The sequence below is a fragment of the Podarcis cretensis genome (assembly GCF_951804945.1).
Source record: "Podarcis cretensis genome assembly, chromosome: 3".
Lineage (NCBI taxonomy): Eukaryota > Metazoa > Chordata > Lepidosauria > Squamata > Lacertidae > Podarcis > Podarcis cretensis.
Genome location: NC_137172.1, coordinates 4,974,791 through 5,002,632, shown reverse-complemented (window position 1 = coordinate 5,002,632; position 27,842 = coordinate 4,974,791). Strand labels below are relative to the sequence as shown.

Sequence of the window (27,842 nt, the reverse complement as noted above, 5' to 3'; positions counted from 1 at the left end):
CCATAGGGAAATTCGTTTTGCGAAGCGCCTCCAAAACGGAAAACCCTTTCGTCTAGCGGGTTTTCCGTCTTGCGAGGCATTCGTCTTGCGGGGCACCACTGTATTCTTATTTTTCTAAACATTGTTAAGTGGGCTTCCCCAAGCCCTACCTATCTGATTTTCATTTTACTTCATCTTTAGCAGTTTACATATATCATAGTTTCTAACCATCTTTTTTTAAAATCACACTTAAAATAACTTCACATTTTATCACTTACAAATAATACTGTTTTAAAATACACTATCTTCTACTAACGCTACAGCCTATATCCACTTCCAAAGCTATACTAAGATTTAAATATTCACATATTTTTTCAAATATTCCGTAAACTTCTTCCAGTCTTCTTCCACCGTCTCTTTTCTCTGGTCTCGGAGTCTCCCGGTCAGTTCGGCAAGTTCCATATAGTCTATCATCTTCATCTGCCATTCTTCGATAGTTGGTAAATCTTGTTTCTGCCAATTCTTCGCTAACAATATTCTCGCAGCTGTTGTGGCATACAGAAAATTTAACATCCTTTTTGGGGATTTCACCCCCCAAGGGCGCTCTCTTGCGTGAGCTGGAGAATCAAGAGACCTTTCTAAGGGAAGACTCTCTGCTCCTGAGCTTGTAGCTTGAAGGAAGTGTGTACTTGAGAGGCAACCAGTACTTTGTTGTTTGTTGTTTAGTCGTTTAGTCGTGTCCGACTCTTCGTGACCCCCTGGACCAGAGCACGCCAGGCACTCCTGTCTTCCACTGCCTCCCGCAGATTGGTCAAACTCATGCTGGTAGCTTCAAGAACACTGTCCAACCATCTCATCCTCTGTCGTCCCCTTCTCCTTGTGCCCTCCATCTTTCCCAACATCAGGGTCTTTTCCAGGGAGTCTTCTCTTCTCCTGAGGTGGCCAAAGTCTTGGAAGGATCTGCCCTTCCAGTGAGCACTCACGGCTGATTTCCTTCAGAATGGATTGGTTTGATCTTCTTGCAGTCCATGGGACTCTCAAGAGTCTCCTCCAGCACCATAATTCAAAAGCATCCATTCTTCGGCGATCAGCCTTCTTTATGGTCCCCCTCTCACTTCCATACATCACTACTGGGAAAACCATAGCTTTAACTATACGGACCTTTGTTGGCAAGGTGATGTCTCTGCTTTTTAAGATGCTGTCTACAACCAGTATTAGGCCAAACCAAAAGGAAGCTGTCTTGTGGCATCAGAAAATAAAGAAGGTAGAGTGACAGCTTGGTGGTAGACCATTTGCTTGCATGCAGGAAATACCCGGCAGGGCTGGGAAAACACCCCTGTCTGAAATCCTGGTGAACTGCTGCCACCCGATGCTGACATTACTGTGTTCGATTGACCAGTGGTTTCACTCTGTTTAAAGCAGTGTCCTGTTTAAGAGGTGCTGGCTTTGGATAACTCACAAGTAAGGGAAGGGTAGGAGCTGATGTCCCCTGCTCCAGAATCGTGGAATCAGAAGGGACCCTGAGGGTCATCCAGTCCAACCGTCTGCGATGCAGCTGTCCCATACGAGGATTGAACCTGCAACCTCGCGTCATCAGCGCCAGAGCTATTTTTTGTTTTTAGGGAAGAGGTAAAGGCACCATGGGGGCCATTTGAAATAACCTTGCCTCCTCAAAAACGACAAAAAAAGTGTGATCGTTAGGACACTTTTCGCGGGTTGGTGTAAAAGCAGTGCATAGTTAAATTGTGGACAGGCACAAAGGGTTCTGGCCAGCATTGCGGGAACCCGGTGTGTGAGAGAGAGAGAGACAAGGCCCGGTGGGGCCCAGAGCACCCTCCGAAAGGCCCGGTGGGGCCTAGCGGCAGCCACAGGAGGTCCCGACAGGGCCTGCTTGGCTGCGACATATTAAGGGGGCCCAGCCTCCACGGTCCAAAAGGTGGCACACCTGACTGTGGAACTTGCTGCCACCGAACAAAGTGATGGCACCAACCTGGATGGCTTTAAAAGAGGATTGGACCAATTAATAATAATAATAATAATAATAATAATAATAATAATTTATTATTTATACCCCACCCATCTGGCTGGGCCTCCCCAGCCACTCTGGGCAGCTTCCATAAAAACCAAAAATACAGTAAACTATCACACGTTAAAAACTTCCCTGAACAGGGCTGCCTTCAGATGTCTTCTGAATGTCAGGTAGTTGTTTATCGCTTTGACATCTGCTGGAAGGGCGTTCCACAGTGCGGAGGCCACTACCGAGAAGGCCCTCTGCCTGGTTCCCTGTAGCTTTGCTTCTCGCAATGAGGGAACCGCCAGAAGGCCCTCGGCGCTGGACCTCAGCGTCCGGGCAGAATGATGGAGGTGGAGACGCTCCTTCAGGTATACTGGACCGAGGCCGTTTAATGGGGGAGGAGAGGGATAGCGATGGCCTGGGAGTCATTTTGGACTCACAGCTGTCCATGGAGGCAGAGGTCAATTCTGTGCCCAGGGCAGCTGTCCACCAGCTCCATCTGGGACGCAGGCTGAGACCCTACCTGCCCGCGGACTGTCTCGCCAGAGTGGTGCATGCTCTGGTTATCTCCCGCTTGGACTACTGCAATGCGCTCTATGTGGGGCTACCTTTGAAGGTGACTCGGAAACTACAACTAATCCAGAATGAGGCAGCTAGACTGGTGACTGGGGGCGGCCGCCAAGACCACATAACACCGGTCTTGAAAGACCTACACTGGCTCCCAGTACGTTCCCGAGCACAATTCAAAGTGTTGGTGCTGACCTTTAAAGCCCAAAACAGCCTCGGCCCAGTATACCTGAAGGAGCATCTCCACCCCCATTGTTCTGTCCGGACACTGAGGTCCAGCTCTGAGGGCCTTCTGGCGGTTCCCTCGCTGTGAGAAGCCAAGTTACAGGGAACTAGGCAGAGGGCCTTCTCGGTAGTGGCGCCTTCCCTTTGGAACGCCCTCCCATCAGATGTCAAAGAGAACAACAACTACCAGACTTTTACAAGACATCCGAAAGCAGCCCTGTTCAGGGAGGTTTTTAATGTGTGACATTTTAATGTATTTTTAATCTTTGTTGCAAGCTGCCCAGAGTGGCTGGGGAAACCCAGCCAGATGGGCGGGGTAGAAATAATAAATTTTTAATATTATTATTATTACTACTACTAGCCAGGATGGCAAAGCTCTGCCTCTGCAGTCGAAGGCAGCGATGGTTCTGGATGCCAGTCTCTGGAAACCACAGGAGCGGAGACTTGCTTTATTGCCCCAATCCTGCTTGCTGGTTCCCCACAGTTGGCCACTCTGAGAATAGGATGTTGGACTCGATGGGCCATTAGGCTGATCCAACAGCCTCTTCTCAATTTCTCATTCTCTCAGCAAAGCAGCGCTCTTCTTTCTCAGCTGCAACTTGCACCGCAGAACGTCCCCGTGGATTTTCTGCCCTGGAGCTTTCTGGAGAAGAGTTTTCTTTTGCTGTTTCGAGGTGTATCCCTCAGCCTTTGACGTGCGCAGACCTTGTTACGGCACGCTAAATATCGCCCCTGCGAGACGACAGCGCCATTGTTGGCTTGAGGGCTTCTCTCGCTTTTGCCTTTTGCTTTTATGGGTTGCGCCAAATCGAGCTTGAAACGTTTACGAGCGGCAGATGTGTCGGGGAGCCCGCAGGGGTCTTAAAAACTCACCCCCGGGTGACCCTCACCCGTTGCCATGGCGTCGCCTTTGACCAAGCCAAGGGTGGTCACTGTCCGTACTCTGCACACCGTGTGATTCCCATGCGCCGTGGCGCGTGGCACTCCTTTAGCGCAAGGAGCTCGCCAAGAAAGTGAAAACAGGTTTTCCTTCTCTCTCTCCAACTTGCATAGTACCCAAAACATGAGGTCACCCAGTGGCATTGATTGATTGACAAGGGATTCCAGCCAGGCTAAAGAAACATCTTTTCTATTAGGGATCACAGCTAGGATCCTTGTGGCTCAAAAGTGGAAATCACAGGAAATCCCAACGGTAATGGAGTGGCAGGCAAAAAAATTTGAGTTTACAGAATTGGCTAAATTGACTTATAAAATTCAAGACCAAAAAGGGATAAAGTTTGAAGAAGAGTGGAGTAAATTCGTTGCATATATAAGAATTAACTGCAGAAGTCTAAAAACTGTAGCAGGGCTAACATAAATCCTGTGATGTGTATAGAAGGTAAATAAGAATCTGCAAGAGAAGATATAAACTAAGAAAACGGAAGCAGGGAAGGAAGAAAGTCCGGGTGTGAATTTACGCAGTGTAAATAAGATGATATTGAATGATGACGGTAAAAGATTAAGTTTTATTTATGTTTGCTTGTGAAAAATCAATGAAAAGCATTTTGAAAAAGAAAAAAAAAGAAACGTCTCCCCAGAAGCAGAAGTCCCAGAAAAGGAAGAAATGGATATGAAAACTTACGGAATATGCAGAAATGGTGAAACTTACCGGAAGAATAAGAAATCAAGATGACCAGCGTTTTATAAAAAAATAATGGAAATGGTTTAGGGAATATCTACAGATAAATTGTTAATAAATAAGAACATTGGCAGGATCATTGTAACGACCTGCAGTTTCATAAGAGTGTATATTTAAAGTAGATAAATAAATGAGCAAATAAATTGAATTTGGATATTGAAAATAAAATTAAGGAATCGCAGAAAGAGGGGGATGGAAGTCAAGTTTTGAAATGTTAAAATGACTGTAAAATTAATGAGATGTATAAACCTGAAAAAGGGATGCGGGTGGCACTGTGGGTTAAACCACTGAGCCTTGGGCTTGCCGATCAGAAGGTCGGCGGTTGGAATCCCCGCGACGGGGTGAGCTCTCATTGCTCGGTCCCTGCTCCTGCCAACCTAGCAGTTCAAAAGCACGTCAAAGTGCAAGTAGATGAATAGGTACCGCTCCGGCGGGAAGGTAAACGGCGTTTCTGTGCGCTGCTCTTGGTTCACCAGAAGCGGCTTAGTCATGCTGGCCACATGACCTGGAAGCTGTACGCCGGCTCCCTCGGCCAATAAAGCGAGATGAGCGTCGCAACCCCAGAGTCGGTCACGACTGGACCTAATGGTCAGGGGTCCCTTTACCTTTATAAACCTGAAAGGCATAAATAAAATTAGTGTCTTCCCCGCATAGCAGTTTTGGCTCGACTGAACAGGCTGTCAACATGTTTTTGGGCCCCGTGCGAAGTGTTTTTGTTTCATTTCTTTTAACTTACAACGCTTCCTGCAGCTCGGGGCCCAAATACCTTAAGCAGTGGAACCTACCTGGACCTCTTGGGCTCGCCTTTGGGTGCCCCTTCCCAAAAATATTTGGAGGGTGGCAACCAGGGAGACTGTAATCTTAGTTTAAGGAACCGTTTGGCGCCTAGCTTACGTATCTGAGTTTCTAACTGTGCCTCTGACTCTGATGCAAACATGCTATAGATGTGCTTTCAGCCTGATTTAGGAAGCCAGGCCCTTCTTATATTAATGAGCTGTTCCTTTAATCAAAACCGTGGAAATTATAGTAGCCAGGCAGGAAGACGATCTGTGTTGAGAGATGGTGGCCAGATGTTAAGAAGCGGATGGGTTTTTTAAATAAGTGAACACACTCCTTTTTTGTATTATATTTACAGAGCCTTTACGACCACCTCTCACTTACTTGTTGTTCGTTCCTGGTCTGCAGAATGATTGGTATATTTCTCTTGTAGTTTTATGAAGTACAATGGTACCTTGGGTTAAGTACTTAATTTGTTCCGGAGGTCCATTCTTAACCTGAAACTGTACTTAACCAGAAGCACCAATTTAGTTAATGGGGCCTCCCGCTGCCGCGCTGCCAGAACCTGATTTCTGTTCTTATCCTGAAGCAATGTTCTTAACCTGAAGCACTTATTTCTGGGTTAGCGAAGTGTGTAGCCTGAAGCGTATGTAACCTGAAGCATATGTAATCCCAGGTACCACTGTATTTTTTGTTTGAAATTGCTGTGCATTGCGTTGAAGACCTTTTGTGCAAAGTGTCACACAAGTCTCTGAGTAGACAAAATTTTACGTGAAGTTGTTTTTCCTTACAACATCATCATCATCAACATTGTTATTGTTATTTCTTCTTCCTCCTCCTCCTCCTTGTAAAGGAAATTTGGGCAGTGAAAATAAGCTGGGAGAGTGGGGAGCAATAGGAAGTAAATGTGTTACCAGGAAAACACATCTGGTCTCTGCAAAAGGAAGAGTCAAGTTTCTAAAATTTACACATCGTTTTTCAACAGCAAGTTTAACCATCCTTATGTCATCTAACACAGTGTTTCCCAACCTTGGGCCTCCAGCTGTTTTCGGACTACAATTCCCATCATCCCTGACCACTGGTCTTGCTAGCTAAGGTTGATGGGAGTTGTAGTCCAAAAACAGCTGGAGGCCCAAGGTTGGGAAACACTGATCTAACACAGTCCATTTAGAGAATTCTCTAAAGCCTGGGATGGGGAAACACTCTCTGCTCTGGATGTTGTCAGAGTCCAGCTCCCATCAGCATGTCCTGTGACTGTGGATGATGGGAACATGGAGTTCCCAAAACCGGCGACCATAACCCTTGCTTGAGGAGCCATTTGGCGCCTAGCTTATACAGTGGTACCTCGGGTTACATACGCTTCAGGTTACAGACTCCGCTAACCCAGAAATAGTACCTCGGGTTAAGAACTTTGCTTCAGGATGAGAACAGAAATCGTCATCCGGCAGTGCGGCGGCAACAGGAGGCCCTATTAGCTAAAGTGGTGCTTCAGGTTAAGAACAGTTTCAGGTTAAGAACGGACCTCCGGAACGAATTAAGTACTTAGCCCGAGGTACTACTGTATTGGATACCCTGCGCAGAGCACAGATATTTTAGGTGACACTTTCAGGAAATCACTTAAGGGAGAAAAACCAGAAAACGGAAACCCACCCACAAATCATTTCAGTTGGGGCTTTTGGGGGTGAAGGGAGTGGGTTCAGCTGTGGTGAGGAAGAGGGTTTTCTTTTTGCCATGACAGTTTCTGCTGAGAGGAAGTGTCTTCTCCAAGGCTCTTATCTCTCCGTTGCTTGGGTGGTCTCTCGGAAGAAAAAGCCTTCTGCAAGGCATTTCCTTTTCAACGGCAGCTGTGGCGAATCAGAAAGGAAGGCAGTTGAGGCCGGTAGAGGCATGGATCGGCTCGTCTCCTGGAGCACAGTTGAGAGTGTCTGGAGGTGGTTGGAGGATGGATGGCAGCTAACAGATTGAGGTTGAATCCTGACAAGACAGAAGTACTGTTTTGGGGGGACAGGAGGCGAGCAGACGTGGAGGGCTCCCTGGTCCTGAATGGGGTAACCGTGCCCCTGAAGGACCAGGTGCGCAGCCTGGGAGTCATTCTGGACTCACAGATGTCCATGGAGGCGCAAGTCAATTCTGTGTCCAGGGCAGCTGTTTACCAGCTCCATCTGCTACGCAGGATGAGACCCTACCTGTACACAGACTGTCTCGCCAGAGTGGTGCATGCTCTGGTTATCTCCCTCCCGCTTGGACTACTGCAATGCGCTCTACGTGGGGCTACCTTTGAAAGTGACCCGGAAACTACAACTAATCCAGAATGCGGCAGCTAGAATGGTGACTGGGAGTGGCCGCCGAGACCACAAAGACCTACATTGGCTTCCACCCCCATCGTTTTACCCGGACATTGAAGTCCAGCTCCGAGGGCTTTCTGGCAGTTCCCTCACTGCAAGTAGCCAAATTACAGGGAACCAGGCAGAGGACCTTCTTGGTGGTGGCAGAGCACCTCCCGTCAGATGTCAAATAGAAAAACAACCACCAGACTTTTAGAAGACATCTGAAGGCAGCCCTTTTTGGGGAAGCTTTTATTGTTTGACAGAGTATTGTATTTTAATATTTTGTTGGAAGCCGCCCAAAGTGGCTGGGGAAACCCAGCTAGATGGGTGGGCGGGGTATAAATGATAAATTATTATTATTATTCTGCCCCCCCCCCCGCCCCCAGGCTGTAATACCAGTGTACTGGAAGAAGCAAAGATCACCAGTGTTGAAGCAATGATTCTTTAACATCAACTTTGTTGGACTAGTCATGTTGTTCGGATACCTGATTATTGTCTTCCAAAGCTCTATTCCCAATTTATAAAAATGGAAAGCGTAATGCTGGTGGTCAACAAAAGAGGTTTAAAGACCGTCTCAAGGCAAATCTTTAAAAAATGTAGTATAAACACCGACAACTGGGAAGAACTGGCCTGCGAGAGCTCCAATTGGAGAACAGCCTTGACCAAAGGTGTCATGGGCTTTGAAGACACTCGAACTCAGGACGAAAGGGAGAAACGTGCTAAGAGGAAGGCCCGCTTGGCAAATCCACACTGTGATCAACTCCTGCCTGGAAACCAATGTCCCCACTGTGGAAGGACGTGTGGATCCAGAATTGGCCTCCACAGTCACTTACGGACTCACTGTTAAAACCGTGTTTATGGAAGACAATCTTACTCGGCTACAAGGGATTGCCAAAGAAGAAGAAGATATCAGGCACCACCCAACCATTTTAGCGACTCCACTCTGGATCTGTGTAGCGTTTACTCCTGCAAGGCAGTGGATAATATTTTTTAATAATAATAATAATAATAATAATAATAATAATAATAATAATAATAGAGGTTTAGGATCAGAGTTTTCCTTTTCCTGGAGGCGTTACCTTGCCAGGTTGACAGCCTCATCTGCCCCTCACTTCCTGTAATGAGTGCATGAGATTCCTGCATGGCAGGGGTTGGACTGGATGACCTTCGGGGTCCCTTCCAACTCTACAGTTCTAAAATTCTATATGGACTTGGAATTAATTTCCTCTTGTCTCCTCCCGGCCACACCTGGACTTCTCACTTTACCACGGTAAAGAGTGATGTGAAATCTGAAGCGATGGCGCTCAGGGCGTTCTTCCTTATTATTTTGTCGAAACAGAGGTTTATTATGTGTACGAGTAACTCTGGAATAGTTCAAAATGTGTGTGGTTTTTTAATGTCAAAACAGCAGTGCTTCCCTGCCGCTGCCCGAAACAATTAATGGAAGCCCGTTGTGTTATGTTCACGTAGTCTGATCCTTCTCCTGGGAATATTTCATTATTAAGTCATGAGTGTGCCAATATGAAACGTCAAGGAGGGGAAATAACCGAAGGGTGAGGAGAAAGGTTGTTTCGGATGCTGTGCGAAGGGTAAGGCGAGTGCACAGCCGACAGAATGATCTCTTTTCCCTGGCAGGGTGGGTGAAACGGGGTGCAGAGTTTTAAAAACAGGGGTTTTTTTCCTGCTATGCCCCTCTCTAAACTCAAGCTGGCCAGCAACAAATACAGTTGAAAACCCAAGAACAGGGGTCAGCAACCTTTTTTAGCCATGGGCCGGTCCACCGTCCCTCAGACCTTGTGGGGGGCCGGACTATATTTTGGAAAAAAAAAAAATGAATGAATGAATTCCTATGCCCCACAAATAACTCAGAGATGCATTTTAAATAAAAGCACACATTCTACTCATGTAAAAACACCTGATTCCAGGACCGTCCGCAGGCTGGATTGAGAAGGCGATTGGGCCGGATCCGGCACCCGGACCTTAGTTTGCCTACCACTGCCCAAGAACTACCAAGGGGGCAAAGCTGTAATAAATGTTCAGTCCTTAAAAACCCAACAAAATCAAGAGCTGCACATTAAAACAACAACAGTATTTTGTAAAGCCACATAGCCTCATAACAGAACTTTTAAACCACCATCAGAGGCCTTTCGTAGAATCATAGACCTGTAGAGTTGGAAGGGATGACAAGGATCATCTAGTCCAGTGTTTCCCAACCTTGGGCCTCCAGCTGTTTTTGAACTACAATTCCCATCATCCCTGACCACTGGTCTTGCTAGCTAGAGTTGTAGTCCAAAAACAGCTGGAGGCTCAAGGTTGGGAAACACTGATCTAGTCCAACCCCCTGCACTGCAGGAATCTCAGCTAAAGCATCCATGACAAGATGGCCATCTGACCTCTGCTTGACAACTTCCAAAGAAGGAGAGTCCATCACCTCCCGAGGAGAACGTTCCTCCGTCGAACAGCTCTTATTGTCACAAATCTCCTTTCTTGTAACTTGAAGCCACTGGTTCGAGTCCTACCCTCTGGAGCAGGAGAAAACAAGCTCATTCCCTCTTCCATGTGATAGCCCTTGAGATATTTGAAGATCAGTTCAAATCAGATTAATGGCAACCATTGGGCTAGAGTTCTGTGAGGAATACCAAAGGAGGGGGTCAGGCTGTGCCTTGGCCAAAGGCCAGGCGGAACAGCTCTGTCTTGCAGGCTCTGCGGAAAGATGTCAAATCCCGCAGGGCCCTAGTCTCTTGGGACAGAGCGTCCCACCAGATCGGGGCCATGACCGAAAAAGCCCTGGCTCTGGTTGAGGCCGGCCTAACCTCCCTGTGGCCCGGGACCTCCAAGATGTTTTTGTTTGAAGACCGTAGGGTCCTCTGTGGGACATACCAGGAGAGGTGGTCCCGTAGGTACGAGGGTCCTAGGCCATATAGGGCTTTAAAGGTTTTCCAGGCTAAACATACCCAGTTCCTTCAGGCGCTACTCCTAAGGCTTGGCTTCCAGACCCTTGATCATCTTGGTTGCCCTCCTCTGCACATGTTCCAGCTTGTTAATATCCTTCTTAAATTGTGGCTCCCAGAACTGGGCAGGAAGAGCATAATCTGCAAGAGAACAATCAATATTCAATTCCAGAAGAGTTCCCTATTAGTCTGCTCCCACATCTGTTGGTTCAGGTTCTCGGCTATGAAATCTCGTGCAATATTTGAAAGATCTTTGACTGAATGGGCTGCTTTGTTTCGTTTTTGTTGATGGTTCTCCCTTGAGTCCACGTGCAAATTCTTCCTCTCCTCTCCACCCCTCTCACTCCTCCAATTTATTCGATTCATTATCTCCACTCAGGCATTTCTGGACTGTTGGAACGTCTTGGTTTAATTTTGCTCACCTTAAGCGCTTCCTCTGTTCCTTCTCGAATGCATTTAAGGCGAGCAAGATCTGTTTCCCTAAAGTTTACAAAATGCAATCTAGGCGTCTTCCTCAGCAGGATCAGCCTTTGCTGATGGAGGCAGTGGGGATTCTGCCATCCCAGGCCAGGTGACTATGGAGCAGAGAGATCGCTGGGACCAGGTCTTGCAGGTCTCATGGTCTCTTCACACTTTCCTTCAGGAGCAGAACGGCAACACCCAACATCGGCATCTGACTTTGGGAAACCTTGACCTGGAAGATGCTCCATGCTCGGCTTGTATTTTGACTATGTCTGGGCCAAGGCCCGGATGTAGTGGAACAGAATTGCAGGTGTTGTTGTTTAGTTGTTTAGTCCTGTTCCAACTCTTCGTGGCCCCCTGGACCAGAGCACGCCAGGCACTCCTGTCTTCCACTGCCTCCTGCAGTTTGGTCAAACTCATGCTGGTAGCTTCGAGAACACTGTCCAACCATCTCGTCCTCTGTCATCCCCTTCTCCTTGTGCCCTCCATCTTTCCCAACATCAGGGTCTTTTCCAGGGAGTCTTCTCTTCTCATGAGGTGGCCAAAGTATTGGAGCCTCAGCTTCAGGATCTGTCCTTCCAGTGAGCACTCAGGGCTGATTTCCTTCAGAATGGAGAGGTTTGATCGTCTTGCAGTCCATGGGACTCTCAAGAGTCTCCTCCAGCACCAGAATTCAAAAGCATCAATTCTTCGGTGATCAGCCTTCTTTATGGTCCAGCTCTCACTTCCATACATCACTACTGGGAAAACCATAGCTTTTACTATACGGATCTTTGTTGGCAAGGTGAATTGCAGGTGCATTTTGCCAAATGTCTGCTTGCCCAAGTCAATTGCTACTATACCCAGGCTACAAGCACCGCAAGATCTCCAGTGTGTTGTGTACACCCCGAGGATTGCATCTAATGCAAGCTGCCTCTGTGTGCTGCTCAAAACCCCACATTTCTGTCCCTCTGCAGAGAAAGCTGGGGTTGGGGGTTTGTTCTTGAGAGATGGTCCATCAGAAGGCCATGAGAAGCCAACAGATCTGGCACTGCAGCTGATGGAGGACCTGGCAATCTCAAACGAAAACTTCTGTAGCCTCATGAATTTCCCCTGGGGTTAGCCACCTTTTGCGAGTTAAAATCTAGCCCTCTACAGACCCGAGCTGGAGGGATTCAAGATCTCTGACAAGGTCTGATGGAGTCAAACTGTCGAGGAAATCGGTGCTTTTCAATCAACCTGTCACGGTTTTACTACATAATGCAATCCTGGTAGAACCTGGTCGAAGATCTCAGAAAACACTTGTGGAATGCCTTTGCTTAAAATCTGAAATTTTGTTGTTGTTTAGTCGTTTAGTCGTGTCCGACTCTTCGTGACCCCATGGACCAGAGAACGCCAGGCACTCCTGTCCTCCACTGCCCCCCGCAGCTTGGTCAGACTCATGCTGGTAACCTCAAAAACACTATCCAACCATCTCATCCTCTGTCGCCCCCTTCTCCTTGTGCCCTCCATCTTTCCCAACATCAGGGTCTTCTCCAGGGAGTCTTCTCTTCTCATGAGGTGGCCAAAGTATTGGAGCCTCAGCTTCACAATCTGTCCTTCCAGTGAGCACTCAGGGCTGATTTCCTTCAGAATGGAGAGGTTTGATCTTCTTGCAGTCCATGGGACTCTCAAGAGTCTCCTCCAGCACCATAATTCAAAAGCATCAATTCTTCGGCGATCAGCCTTCTTTATGGTCCAGCTCTCACTTCCATACATCACTACTGGGAAAACCATAGCTTTAACTATACGGACCTTTGTTGGCAAGGTGATGTCTCTACTTCTCAAGATGCTGTCTAGGCCTGTCATTGCCCTTCTCCCAAGAAGCAGGCGTCTTTTAATTTCGTGGCTGCTGTCACCATCTGCAGTGATCATGGAGCCCAAGAAAGTAAAATCTCTCACTGCCTCCATTTCTTCCCCTTCTATTTGCCAGGAGGTGATGGGACCAGTAGCCATGATCTTTGTTTTTTTGATGTTGAGCTTCAGACCATATTTTGCACTCTCCTCTTTCACCCTCAATAAAAGGTTCTTTAATTCCTCCTCACTTTCTGCCATCAAGGTTGTGTCATCTGCATATCTGAGGTTGTTGATATTTCTTCCGGCAATCTTAATTCCGGCTAGGGATTCATCCAGCCCAGCCTTTCGCATGATGAATTCTGCATATAAGTTAAATAAGCAGGGAGACAAAATGCAGCCTTGTCGTACTCCTTTCCCAATTTTGAACCAGTCAGTTGTTCCATATCCAGTTCTAACTGTAGCTTCTTGTCCCACATAGAGATTTCTCAGGAGACAGATGAGGTGATCAGGCACTCCCATTTCTTTAAGAACTTGCCATAGTTTGCCATGGTCGACACAGTCAAAGGCTTTTGCATAGTCAATGAAGCAGAAGTAAATGTCTTTCTGGAACTCTCTAGCTTTCTCCATAATCCAGCGCATGTTTGCAATTTGGTCTCTGGTTCCTCTGCCTCTTCTAAATCCAGCTTGCACTTCTGGGAGTTCTCGGTCCACATACTGCTTGAGCCTTCCTTGTAGAATTTTAAGCATAACCTTGCTAGCGTGAGAAATTAGTGCAATTGTGCGATAGTTGGAGCATTCTTTGGCACTGCCCTTCTTTGGGATTGGGATGTAGACTGATCTTCTCCAATCTTCTGGCCACTGCTGAGTTTTCCAAACTTGCTGGCATATTGAGTGTAGCACCTTAACAGCATCATCTTTTAAAATTTTAAATAGTTCAGCTGGAATACCATCACTTCCACTGGCCTTGTTATTTGCAGTGCTTTCTAAGGCCCATTTGACTTCACTCTCCAGGATGTCTGGCTCAAGGTCAGCAACCACACTACCTGGGGTATATGAGACATCCGTTTCTTTCTGGTATAATTCCTCTGTGTATTCTTGCCACCTCTTCTTGATGTCTTCTGCTTCTGTTAGGTCCTTTCCACTTTTGTCCTTTATTATGGAAATCTTTGTGCGAAATGTTCCTTTCATATCTCCAATTTTCTTGAACAGATCTCTGGTTCTTCCCATTCTATTGCTTTCCTCTATTTCTTTGCATTGCTTGTTTAAGAAGGTCTTCTTGTCTCTCCTTGCTATTCTTTGGAAATCTGCATTCAATTTCCTGTATGTTTCACGATCTCCCTTGCATTTTGCTTGCCTTCTCTCCCCCGCTATTTGTAAGGCCTCATTGGATAGCCACTTTGCTTTCTTGCATTTCCTTTTCATTGGGATGGTTTTCGTTGCTGCCTCCTGTATAATGTTACGAGCCTCCATCCATAGTTCTTCAGGCACTCTGTCCACCAAATCTAAATCCTTAAACCTGTTCCTCACTTCCACTGTGTATTCATAGGGGATTTGACTTAGATTGTATCTTACCGGCCCAGTGGTTTTTCCTACTTTCTTCAGTTTAAGCTTGAATTTTGCTATAAGAAGCTGATGATCTGAGCCACAGTCAGCTCCAGGTCTTGTTTTTGCTGACTGTATAGAGCTTCTCCATCTTTGGCTGCAGAGAATATAATCAATCTGATTTCTATGCTGCCCATCTGGTGATGTCCATGTGTAGAGTCGTCTCTTGTGTTGTTGGAAAAGCGTGTTTGTGATGACCAGCTTGTTCTCTTGACAGAACTCTATTAGCCTTTGCCCTGCTTCGTTTTGATCTCCAAGGCCAAACTTGCCAGTTGTTCCTTTTATCTCTTGACTCCCTACTTTAGCATTCCAATCCCCTATAATGAGAAGAACATCCTTCTTTGGTGTCACTTCTATAAGGTGTTGTAAGTCTTCATAGAATTGGTCAATTTCAGTTTCTTCAGCACCAGTAGTTGGTGCATAAACTTGGATTACTGTGATGTTAAAAGGTCTGCCTTGGATTCGTATCGAGATCATTCTATCATTTTTGAGATTGCAACCCAGTACAGCTTTTGCCACTCTTTTGTTGACTATGAGGGCCACTCCATTTCTTTTACGGGTTTCTTGCCCACAGTAGTAGATATGATGGTCATCCGAACTGAATTCACCCATTCCCGTCCATTTTAGTTCACTGATGCCCAGGATGTCAATATTTATTCTTGCCATCTCATTTTTGACCACCTCCAACTTACCCATGTTCATGGTTCTTACATTCCAGGTTCCTATGCAATATTTTTCTTTACAGCATTGGACTTTCCTTTCGCTTCCAGGCATATCCGCAACTGAGCGTCCTTTCGGCTTTGGCCCAGCCGCTTCATCAGCTCTGGATCTACTTGTACTTGCCCTCCGCTCTTCCCCAGTAGCATGTTGGACGCCTTCCGACCTGAGGGGCTCATCTTCCAGCGTCATAACTTTTATATGCCTGTTGTCTTTGTCCATGGAGTTTTCTTGGCAGGGATACTGGAGTGGCTTGCCGATTCCTCCTCCAGGTGGATCACGTTTGGTCAAAACTCTCCACTATGACCTGTTCATCTTGGGTGCCCTGCTCGGCATAGTTCATAGCTTCTCTGAGTTCTTCAAGCCCCTTCGCCACGGCAAGGCAGTGATCCATGAAGGGGAAAAATCTGAAATTACCTGAAAGTTAAATGTAAATAAGTAGACATTTGGCACTTTGGGAAGGGGGAGTTGTTGCTTCTTGTATAAATGAGTGAAAAAAACAAAATATTTTTGGGAACGATCACCAATCTTTAAATCAATTTCCTCCTTTTTTAAAAAAATCAGATGTGTATCTTAGCAGCTGTGATTTTTGTTGGCGATTCTCATCCCTCCTGTTTCCTCGCTGCCTTTCTAGCTGCCTAAAGTTTGATTTTGATGTATTTTACATCTGCCAGCCATAGTTTAATCAAAGCGAGTTGTTGTCTCTTAAAGACAGTGGAAGAGAGCCGGAAGTTTGGCAGGGCTTTGATGGGACAGTCTTCTTTGCTGGGAAACAGCTGCTCAGAGCTAACGATTCGCTTCTTGCAGTGTGTTCAACACCTGGCATCCTATCTGGCCGTCCCAATGGAATCTGCAAGGTTCGGGCTGGCTTAACACTTAGGCTGCGCAAGCTTGTACTCAGGCGGCCCCTGAGCCAAATACCATGTTTTTTGCTCTATAAGACTCACTTTTTCCCTCCTAAAAAGTAAGGGGAAATGTTTTTGCGTCTTATGGAGCGAATACAGGCTGCGCAGCTATCCCAGAAGCCAGAACAGCAAGAGGGATTGCTGCTTTCACTGCTCAGCGATCCCTCTTGCTGCTGTGGCTTCTGAGATTCAGAATATTTTTTTTTTTTCTTGTTTTCCTCCTCCAAAAACTAGGTGAGTCTTGTGGTCTGGTGCGTCTTATAGAGCGAAAATTACGGTAGGTTGTTAGGACTGCAGTTGCCCAGAGTTAACATAAAAAGTTAGTTCAATATTTCATGGCCCCTTCAAGTATTTTTAGGTCATTTACCCTCTTGACTGTTGTTTGTGAAGCAAAGATCACCAGTGTTGAAGCAATGATTCTTCAACATCAACTTTGTTGGACTGGTCATGTTGTACGAATGCCTGATTATCGTCTTCCAAAGCAACTACTCTATTCCGAACTTATAAAAATGGAAAGCGTAATGTTGGTGGTCAACAAAAGAGGTTTAAAGACTGTCTTAAGGCAAATCTAAAAAATGTAACGTAAACACTGACAACTGGAAAACACTGGCCTGAGCGCTCCAGTTGGAGAACAGCCTTTACCAAAGGTGTCATGGGTTTTGAAGACGCTTGAACTCAGAACAAAAGGGAGAAACGTGCTAAGAGGAAGGCACACTTAGCAAACCCTCAGCATGATCAACTCCTGCCCATAAATCTACGTCTCCACTGTGGAAGGACGTGTGGATCCAGAATTGGCCTCAATAGTCACTTACGGACTCATTGTTAAAACCGTTTTTATGGAAGACCATCTTACTCGACTACAAGTGCTCACCAAAGAAGAAAAAGATCAGTTAACCACAGTTAACCTTGCCATTTTTTCTAAGGGTTAATAATAATAATAAAATAACCTGCAGTAGCGGCAACAGGCAAATGTTCACAACCTGAATTTTTGCTCTTAAAAGTGCTGAGAGTTGCAGGTGGTGGTTCTGCAGCGAAATGTTGAAGAAAAATAAGGCTGGTTTGCCAGAACTGTAAAAGGTTGCATCCCAGTCTCCTTATCTGCACTGAATTTGAGACATCGTTTTTGTTTTTTTGCATGTGGAATTGTTTTGAATTTATTTATCATTGATCGTTTCCCAGACAATTGCAAGATCGCTTCTTTGACATCTTTCATGGGAAGTGATTTTGAAATGGAATCAAAGAAATAAACAGGGCCTGTTGGATACATATCAGTGTTTAGAATGCACCTCACTGGCTGTGTATGCAATTATTGCATGGGGGTGGGGATATTACTCAGATGCATAATGTGCAGGTAACATAAGAGAATTCCTTTCACTTCTTGGAAAGGTGAGATAAGAAATGTTATTAATGATTTATCTGACTCGGTATGATGCAACTCTTCCCGCTTCTCCCCTCTATTTTATTTTTAATTTTTTTATTAACTTTTTCTTTGTTGCCCAGGGCTGTTCACAAGACCTTCCCGCCCACAAACTTATTTTAATTTGATTATCAAGGGAGCGTTGTACGAAGGAAAATAGCCCTCCAAGGCTCCGCGTGCCAGTCCCGAGAAAGAAGAAGGGAGCGTTAGAAAAGAGAATAAAGCTCTTTAAATCTAAACTTCTTAGGCCTCCAAGTACAAAACAGGCGTTCGGAATTGCCAGCCCAAAATGCAGCTTGTTCTTGGTGGGTGGGAGAACGATGGAGCAGATGTTGGATGCCCACCCTGTAAAACAGATAAAGTAGGAGAAGGACAAGCCTTCGAGGATGGGGCGGAATGTGACTTGCACAGAAAAATGAACTTTTCTTCCCTGTCCTTAAATTCTGGTCCCCATTGCTGAAAGGGAATGGCGAGGCCTCGAATACAAGCCACAGTCCCTTTGGACGTCCCAAATATTTCTCTTTCGTCGCCATGTCTCTGCGTATTCTCCAGGCACCGCATGGTATTAAGCCTCTGTTTGATTGTTCCGCAGCTTTTATTTCCCATCTGTCGCTAAAATCTGGGCTTGCCTGCTTCCCCCCTGTCCCCCCCCCACCCTGTCCGCCCGTGTTTGAAGCCCCCTTTTGTAGACTGGGCACAGGGGTGGATTTCTGCCATTTTCACTGGAACGATGTAGCTGCTGTTTTGTGGGGTGTTTGGAGACGAGGATGAAACCAGTTACCCAAACTCCAAAGCCGTAGCAGAATGGAATCTGGGGTGTAGACCGTATGTGGAAACTTCTCTCACGATTTCTGCCAACACAAACACACACACACACACACACACAGAGAGAGAGAGAGAGAGAGAGAGAATTGTTGCTTTGCTCTTTGGGTAAACCAGGTCATTGAGATCTTATCCCCCTCCCTTCCTCTCCCACCCATAAACCCCTCCCTGACATGGGGTGGCAAACAGGACAGACTTGCATGCCATGAGTAACATGGGAGAATTGCAGCACCAACAACTTGCAGCAGCCAATGCATGTGTATATTTAACAGTGTCAACAGCAAAAGCAAACTGGAAAGCGTAGCCAGGAAATTCAAATCGTGCAAATCCAATCTGATTTCAGAAATTGGGCATATTCAGGTGTGGACAGCATGCAAATTGCTGGTTGGGGTGGGGGGAGTGTCGCCAAAGTTTTAGAGAGCCGTGGCTTCGAAACTCTTTTCCCCTTCCCCAACCTTGGTTTAAAATGTAAAGGGACCCCTGACCGTTAGGTCCAGTCGTGGCCGACTCTGGGGTTGCGGCGCTCGTCTCGCTTTACTGGCCGAGGGAGCCGGCGTACAGCTTCCGGGTCATGTGGCCAGCATGACTAAGCCGCCTCTGGCAAACCAGAGCAGCACACGGAAACGCCGTTGATCTTCCCGCCAGAGTGGTATCTATTTATCTACTTGCACTTTGACGTGCTTTCGAACTGCTAGGTTGGCAGGAGCAGGGACCAAGCAATGGGAGCTCACACCGTCGCGGGGATTCGAACCACCAACCTTATGATCAGCAAGTCCTAGGCTCTGTGGTTTAACTCACAGCGCCACCCGCGTCCCTCCCCACTGCCTAACAAACCCCGAATTCCTCGTCTCGACACCATCGTCTCATCCGCACGTTGAGACTGCAAAGCTGTGCCTGTTTTCACAGCATTAAAATGAGCAGCGAAAGAGTAATAATTAAATCAAGCTTGCTAGAAATGCCTAAGGAAGGTGATGAATGGAGAGCTGGGTTGTCTCTTACTGTTCAGGGTTTTCCCTTTTGACATTTTATTAGCCTTTTCTCCTCCAGAGCAGACACGCTTAACCATCCTGACTCACTAATTACTGCCACAGTCTATTGTGGTTTTCACAAATTAAACAAACCGCACGTCATAAACCCATGTGTACTGGCTACTTACTCTAATTTACAAGCCTTGTCTCAAAACACCGTTGGCTGAGTAGGAAGTTTTTGAATAATGGGGAAACGGTGTGTATTTTTAGGAAGGCGAAACACGAGCCTATTGCTCCTCTCCCCCCTATATTAACCCATCCATACTTCTGATGTCTCTCCAAAGACTTTCCTGAAAATTTTAACGAACACCCTTTAATTATTTGAGATTAGTGCTGTTAAAAGAGAATGAGGATAGGAAAGGCCGGGATTTAATCTCTTAGCCAGACAAACGCATCTGACTCCCAGATGGAAACTGAGCATCTCCTCTCATCTGTGTTGCGCTTCGGATGTGATAAATGTCTGTCGCTCACCTTTCTTGCCGCCAAACTGAAGCCCAAGTCAGGGCTGGCAGTAAATGCAACGGGAAGGAGTAATTCAAGCCAGCAGGAGTAGTTTTCCTGCAAATAACATTCCCACGTCCTAACATGGTTCCAATGTTTAAAGGTGAAGGTAAAGGGACCCCTGACCTTTAGGTCCAGTCGCGGATGACTCTGGGGTTGCGGTGCTCATCTCGCTCTATTGGCCGAGGGAGCCTATGTACAGCTTCCGGGTCATGTGGCCAGCATGACTAAGCCTCTTCTGGCGAACCAGGGCAGCGCACGGAAATGCCATTTACCTTCCCGCCGGAGCGGTACCTATTGATCCACTTTGATGTGCTTTCGAACTGCTAGGTTGGCAGGAGCAGGGACCGAGCAACGGGAGCTCACCCCGTCGCGGGGATTTGAACCGCGCTGTTTAACCCACAGCGCCACCCGATAGGTAGCCACCTTCAAATATCTCAAGGGCTGCCACATGGAAGATGGACCATGGAAACTTGGTTTTCTGCTGCTGCTGCTCCAGATGGTCGGACCTGAACCAATGCATTCTCATTACAAGAGATTCTGACTTAACATCAGGAAGAACTTTCTGACGCTAAGCGTTGTCTGACATTGGAACGGCCTCCCTCGGAAGGTGGTGGAGGTTTCTAAGCAAAGGTTGGGTGTCCGTCTGTCAGGGGTACTTTAGGTGTGGTTCCTGCAGGGGGTTGGACTGGATGACCCTTGGGGTCCCAATTCTGTGATTTTTTTAGGTCAATGACAACTGGCCTAGCTAAACTCAGCTGCTGTGACAACTGCTGAGATACAGCACGTGCAATGCTTTGGAGATCTTGCGTAAATGACCCATGCAAAATAATAACGAACCTTTCCATCTTCCAACTCTGGGATTCTGTGCTGAGATTCCTGCATTACAGAGGGTTGGACTAGATGACCCTGCGTGTCCCTTCCAACCCTACAATTCGATGCGCTCTGCCAGTAAGCTACAACCCTTCCCCTGTTAAAAGAAAACAATGGAACATACTGTATTTTTCTGCATATAAGACTATATTTTCCCCCAAATTTTTTAAATTTAAAATTGGGAGTTGTCTTATACAGTCATACCTCGGGTTACAGATGCTTCAGTTGCGTTTTTTTGGGTTACGGACCCGCCGAAACCCGGAAGTACCAGAACAGGTTACTTTTAGGTTTCGGGGGTTGCGCATGCGCCGAATCGCAACCTGCGCATGCGCAGACGAACTGCTGCAGGTTGCGAACGCTGCGGGTTGCGAACGTCCATCCTTCATGAATAACGTTCCCAACCCAAGCATCCACTGTGCATAGAATGTTGCAATTATTTATTTCTTAATTTGTGGCACGAAGAATAGGGGTTGTCTTATACATGGGGTGGGCGTCTTATACACAGAAAAATACGGCAATGTCCTCCGCGCTCATTAGCTATCTCTTTCAGGGACAGGAGAAAAATTATCTGCATCCAGACCCCCAGGGTCTTGCATGTGTGTACATGTACGTGGTCCGCTTTGATGTGGGCAACACTAGTATGTATTCAGCCACCTTCGCCGGGCAGGTGCCCTGCAGATGTTTCGGCTGATAGGAATTGTGGCCTAGCCCATCTAAGGACACCAGGTTGGGGCTGCAAGCTGTGCCTGGGTGCCCTGCGGTTTGCTTTTATGCGAGGGCTTCTGGTCCTCTGCTTAGCCGCGAACATCAAATGAGGCTGTGTGTGCATCTTTGTGGAAAGAACACAATGCTTATTTGAAACCGGCCTTTTGGCCTATATTGAGCTGCTTGTTTTACACCGCGTAATCCTCTTTTTGAAACCTCCATATGCAGGGAAGGGCCACAGGGATTATGTTCTTATTGCTGCTTTTAATCCCAAGCGCTGAATAATACGAGCACAATAAAGACCTAAACGTTTTAAGTGACATATAATAACATAATCCTGTCTCGCAATTTGGGGGGAGGGGGGCGAAAAGCTTTCTCCGCTAGAGGTTACTTGACTGGACAGCTGCATTGAAAGGCAAGTTTCAAATGGGCTGGTGTGAATTGGGCAGATCTCGTCGCACTTCCTGCTTCGGTCACATGAGCCGTGCTTGCGCATAAGGATAAACCATGGTTTAGAGTGGCGTGCATGAGCCACAGTGGGTCTTTCCTGGCCTTTCACGTCTCCTTGTCCCACACAACTGAGAGGAGAAATTCAGCAGCTTTTAGCTAACCATGGTTTACTGTGCTTTTCGAACCCAGGATTGCTGTTAAGGCTAACCACAGTTAATTTCAAAAAGCCTGCTTAAAACTCATCTCTTCGCCTAGTCTTTCCCGAGGGTTAAATCTGCTGTGTCGATGTATTAAGATGATCTGCAGATTTGCGACGCATTTTGTGCTTTCCTTGGGAATGTACATTCTACAGTTCCTTTTATGCTATTTGCCACTATGATGGTTTTTGCCCCTGAACATTGGTGTTATAATCCCCTCCCCGCCGATAGAGAAATACATATATAAAAGCCAGCTTCAGAAATCGCTGCTTGATACCGGCGTCTTTGAAATTAGCCATAGTTATCGCGAACCGCATTTTTGTTGTAACAGACCGCACAACAAACTTCAGTTAAGCAAAAGCCCCCAGTCTTCCACTTTTCTTGGAGGCACGAAGTTTGCTCCGTCTTTGCCACGTTCCTAGCGCTGCGCCTTACCAGCGCTGCTATTACGGTTCTTTTCTCTGTGTGCCTCTTGACTCTTAATCGGGTAAGAGCAGAGCAGCAGCGGTCAAGGTCAGATCATTGTGCCAAGAGACAGTCCAAGCGAAACAGATACCTCAAGAGCTGAACGCCGCCTCCCCTTCTAAGCTCAAGTGGGCAGCGAGAGAAGATCTGCAATTCATGTTTTATTCCTGTGACTCTCCCTGTCTCGCTTTCCCTTCCACCACCACCACTCACTCCTGCTGGCCAGAGGCGGCTGGGAAATGTCAGGGTCAGTCTCCTTACGCCTGATGGGGGAAGATGCCGGGGTGTTTTGTCGCTAATATTGCTGGTTCCTCTTCCCCCCCAACCACCCTGCAGTCTCATCATGGTTATCTCACATTGGGAATGGCATTCGGATTTCCGCAAACTGCTTGCCTCAGGAGAGGTGGTCAGCACTTTCCCAGAAAAGCAGGGTGAAAATATAATAAATTGGGAGGCAACGACACACACAAAATTGAGAGACACTTTGGAGACTAATCTTCTTGCAAACAGGGCTGGGCAATATATCAATATGCCGTTCAAAACCGTTTTGAAGATAATAATAATAATAATAATAATAATAATAATAATAATAATTTGTACCCCACCCATCTGGCTGGGTTTCCCCAGCCACTCTGGGCAGCTTCCAACAAAGATTAAAAATACATTAAAATGTCACACATTAAAAACTTCCCTGAACAGGGCTGCCTTCAGATGTCTTCTAAATGTCAGGTAGTTGTTTATCTCTTTGACATCTGATGGGAGGGCGTTCCACAGGGCGGGTGCCACTACTGAGAAGGCCCTCTGCCTGGTTCCCTGTAACCTCACTTCTCGCAATGAGGGAACCACCAGAAGGCCCTCGGCATCCAGGCAGAACGATGGGGGTGGAGACGCTCATTCAGGAATACTGGGCCGAGGCCGTTTAGGGCTTTAAAGGTCAAAACCAACACTATCCATAGCCATGATACTGGTTTCATCATTCTTGACCTAGCAATATATTGTGAATCATGATGTGTGTGTGTTTGTGTTACGCAAAAATCACAATGTGGGGAAACCTTGAAGCCAGCCAGTGCCTCTGCATAGCTCCATCCTTATTTCAAACATCGCGATATATCGGTACAGTGGTACCTCGGGTTACAGATGCTTCAGGTTACAGACACTTCAGGTTATAAGCTCCGCTAACCCAGAAATAGTACCTCGGGTTAAGAACTTTGCTTCAGGATGAGAACAGAAATTGCGCTGCGGCGGCACGACAGTTGCAGGAGGCCCCATTAGCTAAAGTGGTGCTTCAGGTTAAGAAGAGTTTCAGGTTAAGAACGGACCTCTGGAACGAATTAAGTTCCTAACCCGAGGTACCACTGTACATCGCTCTGTTTAGCTGGTGATGTATTGCGATGTTGGAAACCAGATATTGCCTAGCCCAACTTTCAGGATTTGGATTTCTGCAAAATCTGTGGAATCTTGACCCTCTCGTATCTGCGATCCTATACAGTGGAACCTCGTGTTACGTACCATCCTCCTTGCGAACGCTTTGGGTTACAAGCTCCGCTAACCCGGAAGCAGATGCCCCTTTTTGCAAACTTTCCCCTCAGATGCGAGCGGAAGTCGCGTGCCGGCGGCAGCGGGAGGCGCTATTAGCAAAAGTGCGCCTCAGGTTATGAATGGTTTTGGCTTAAGGACGGACCTCCGGAACGAATTAAGTTTGTAACCGGAGGTACCAGTGTATCTATTTACTTGGGTGTAACGCACCGTAAGTCTTTTACTCGTCTCTTCTTGAACTCTGTACTGTGTGCGGAAATGCCTTTCTCCTGACAAGCCAGCATATTTGCAGAAAAAAAACCTGATTATTGAAAGTGATATTAAGGTGAATACTTTTGAAGATGTGTATCTGCGTCATTGACCAGAGCTGTTGTCTTGTGCATTTTTTAACTTGTGATTTCTTTTGCACTTATGAAAAAGAGCGAGCGAGCGAGCGAGCAAGGTGTTAACCTGTTATTTTCCTTCTCTCCCTACCTCTTTTTCCTTGCATGTCCCGCGATGTTCCTGTTTCTGAACTGTAGGAGCCAACCCAAGGTAGGTCTTTTCCAATTGCACTTTGGAGCCTGGGGTGTGGGTGTGTTGGGTGTGTGTGTGGGAATCCTGATATTTATTTGCCTTTGGATTCTGTGCAGAAAAATATTTACCGCTTTCTTTCTAAATGTGCTCGCTGCTACTGTGCAAGGAAGGGGAAACATAACATTAAAAGCTCTTCTCTCCCGAAGCACCACTGGCAGCCAAGATATGAGTCACAGGAACAAATGACAGCATGGTCACACACTGAACGCTGGGGGTTGTGGATGAAAGATTGTGTTGTGTGGGGTTTTTCTTCTTCTTCTTATTAAACCACACGAATCGTTTCCTCCCGTTTGCACAGCGTTGGAAAGTTGCAGTTGCTCTCTGTCTCTCTTCTGGATCTGTTCCCTTTCTGCTTCTCCAAAGGTTTTATTTTCGGACAGTTTCCTTTGCAGCATTTTAAAGAAGTTGCAGGCCCAAAAGGGGAGGCAAAACAGCCTTGAATGGCTACATTGTAGGGGGTTGGACTGGATGACCCTCGGGGTCCCTCCCAACTCTGCAATTCTATGACTAGGGAAACGAGTGGGTTCTTAGAGTATGTGGGAAGGTATCCTCATGGAAGCTTTGGTAAATGATTTTTTGTTATTGGGGTGGAGTTGTGTGGTGAGCATACATCTCAGTTGTTCTCAGTTGTAAGAGCCAGTGTGGTGTAGTGGTTAAGAGCAGTGGATTCGTAATCTGGTGAACCGGGTTCACGTCTCCGCTCCTCCACATGCAGCTGCCGGGTGACCTTGGGCCAGTCACTCTTCTCTGAAGTCTCTCAGCCCCACTCACCTCACAGAGTGTTTGTTGTGGGGGAGGAAGGGAAAGGAGAATGTTAGCTGCTTTGAGACTTCTTCGGGTAGTGATAAAGCGGGATGTCAAATCCAAACTCTTCTTCTTCTTCTCTCTCAGGCAGAGGGCCTTCTCGGTAGTGGCACCCGCCCTGTGGAACGCCCTCCTACCAGATGTCAAAGAGAAAAACAAATACCAGATTTTTAGAAGACATCTGAAGGCAGCCCTGTTTAGAGAAGCTTTTAATGTTTGATGGGCTATTATATTTTAATATTCTGTTGGAAGCCACCCAGAGTGGCTGGAATAAATAAATTATTATTATTATTATTATTATTATTATTATTATTATTATTATTCTCTCACTCACTTTCTCAGTGCATTTCTGAAAGGCTGCAGAAGTGCATCAGACTGCAGATTCCAGGCGTGCGGGTTGCTGCAGTCAACACTGGTCCCTGCTCCAAGAATTGACATTGCCAGTTCATCAACCTCTAGTCTAGCATTATTCCAAGTCTGGGTCCCCAGTTGTTAAACTCCAACTCAACAACAACAACAACAACAACAACAACATTATTTTTACCCTGCCCATCTGGCTGACTTTCCCCAGCCACTCTGGGCAGCCCCCAGCAGAATATTAAAAACACGATAAAACATCAAACGTTAAAAACTTCCCTAAACAGGGCTGCCTTCAGATGTCCTCTGAAAGTCAAATTGTTGTTTATTTCTTTGACATCTGGTGGGAGGGCATTCCACAGGGCGGGTGCCACTACCAAGAAGGCCCTCTGCCTGGTTCCCTGTAACTTGGCTTCTCGCAGGGAGGGAACTGCCAGAAGGCCCTCAGCGCTGGACCTCAGTGTCTGGGCTGGATGATTGGGGGGGGGGGAGACGCTCCTTCAGGTATACTGGGCCGAGAGCATTGGTCAATGCCGGACTGATGGGAGTTGTAACTTTGCAACATCTGGAAGACCGCAGGTTAGTTGCCACCAACCTACATGGAATGTTGGCAGCAGTTAAGCCGACCAACCCAGATGTTTGCAGACTACAACTTCCATCTTCCCCAGGCAGTGACTAAGCTGGCTGTGGATGATGGGAGTTGGGAGTCCCAACAGCATCTGATCAAACAGGGTTTCCCAAACTTGGGTCTCCAGTTGCTTTTGGACTACAAGTCCCATCAGCACTGGCTCCCAGTGGAGTACAGGGTCAGGTTTAAGGTGCTGGTTTTGACTTTAAAGCCCTTCACGGCCTAGGACCCTCGTACCTACGGGACCGCCTCTCCTGATATGCCCCACGGAGGACCTTAAGGTCCATAAATAGCAACACCCTAGAGGTCCCGGGCCCTAAGGAAGTCAGATTAGCCTCAACCAGAGCCAGGGCCTTTTCAACAGTGGCTCCGTTCTGGTGGAACGCTCTGTCTCATGAGACCAGGGCCCTGCGGGATCTGATTTCTTTCCGCAGGGCCTGTAAGACACAGTTGTTCCGCCTGGCCTTTGGCTTGGAGCCAATTTGATTACCTCACCCTCTTCTTTTTTCCTTTCTCCTTCTGTGATGGAACTCCTATTTGGGGACTTCCCTGGCTTTTTTTCTGGCCCACGTAGGACCAGTCTGGAAAGTTAGCCTTGGTGAAGACTTGGAAACTCAAATCAAAATTTTTTTGATTTGAGTTTCCATTAAAATGAGGCTGTATTTTAATGTTTTAATGTTGTATTTTAATCTTGTTTTTAGATTGCATTTCAATCAATTTGTTTTTATATTTGGTGTTAGCCGCCCTGAGCCCGGTCTTGGCTGGGGAGGGTGGGGTATAAATAAAATTTATTATTATTATTATTATTATTATTATTATTATTATTATTATTATCATCTCTAGCTAGCAGGACCATTGGGCAGGGATGATGGGAACTGTAGTCTGAAAAAACAGCCGGAGACCCAAGTTTGGGAAACTCTGTGAGTGAAGAGTGCTGCACAGCCCCTTTTGAAGTTTAGCTGCTGAGCAGGGACCATACACATCCTAAACTTATCGTTGGACAACCGTGTATTGAAAGCTGGATGTCTGTTTTCTGTATGGCCTGTTAAGCTGGTTGGATTGTTCACCTCGTAAAAGTAAGACTTTCATAAGATGTCTCTGGTTTGTCTCTCCGCAGGTCTTTGCCTACGATCACTGCTTCTGGTCTATGGACGAAGCTGTCAAGGAAAAATATGCAGGTAGTATTTCAGGGCTGAGATACAGACGTAATACTGATCTAGCAAGGAACAGAAGAACCTGTGTTGTACCAAGTCAGGCTATTCGTCCATCTAGCTCATTATAATCTGAACTTTCTGGGGTTTTCTCCCAGCTCTGCCTAGACATGGAGCAGAATATTTGTCTTGAGGGGTAGGCTTAGTTTAAAAGTCAGTTTCAGAAAGTCAGTCTGCTAGGCCAGAGGTTTTCAACCTTTTTGAGTCCATGGCTCCCTTGACCAACCACAGTAGTACCTTGGTTCTCAAACTT

The 27,842-nt window shown here is 46.6% G+C and overlaps 1 protein-coding gene and 1 long non-coding RNA gene across 3 annotated transcripts in view; one reads left to right on the top strand and one right to left on the bottom strand.

Annotated features, from left to right (window-relative positions):
• Window positions 1–27,842, bottom strand: part of LOC307211971 — a 202,371-nt gene that overhangs the window by 19,401 nt on the left and 155,128 nt on the right. The window lies entirely within an intron of this gene.
• KIF13B (kinesin family member 13B) overlaps window positions 1–27,842 on the top strand; it is a 203,807-nt gene that overhangs the window by 38,684 nt on the left and 137,281 nt on the right. For both annotated transcript variants that reach the window (XM_079968398.1, XM_079968397.1), the window contains exons 3-4: window positions 24,535–24,547; window positions 27,496–27,556. In XM_079968398.1, coding sequence (XP_079824524.1) covers window positions 24,535–24,547; window positions 27,496–27,556 — 74 coding nt within the window. The remainder of the gene's footprint in view (window positions 1–24,534; window positions 24,548–27,495; window positions 27,557–27,842) is intronic.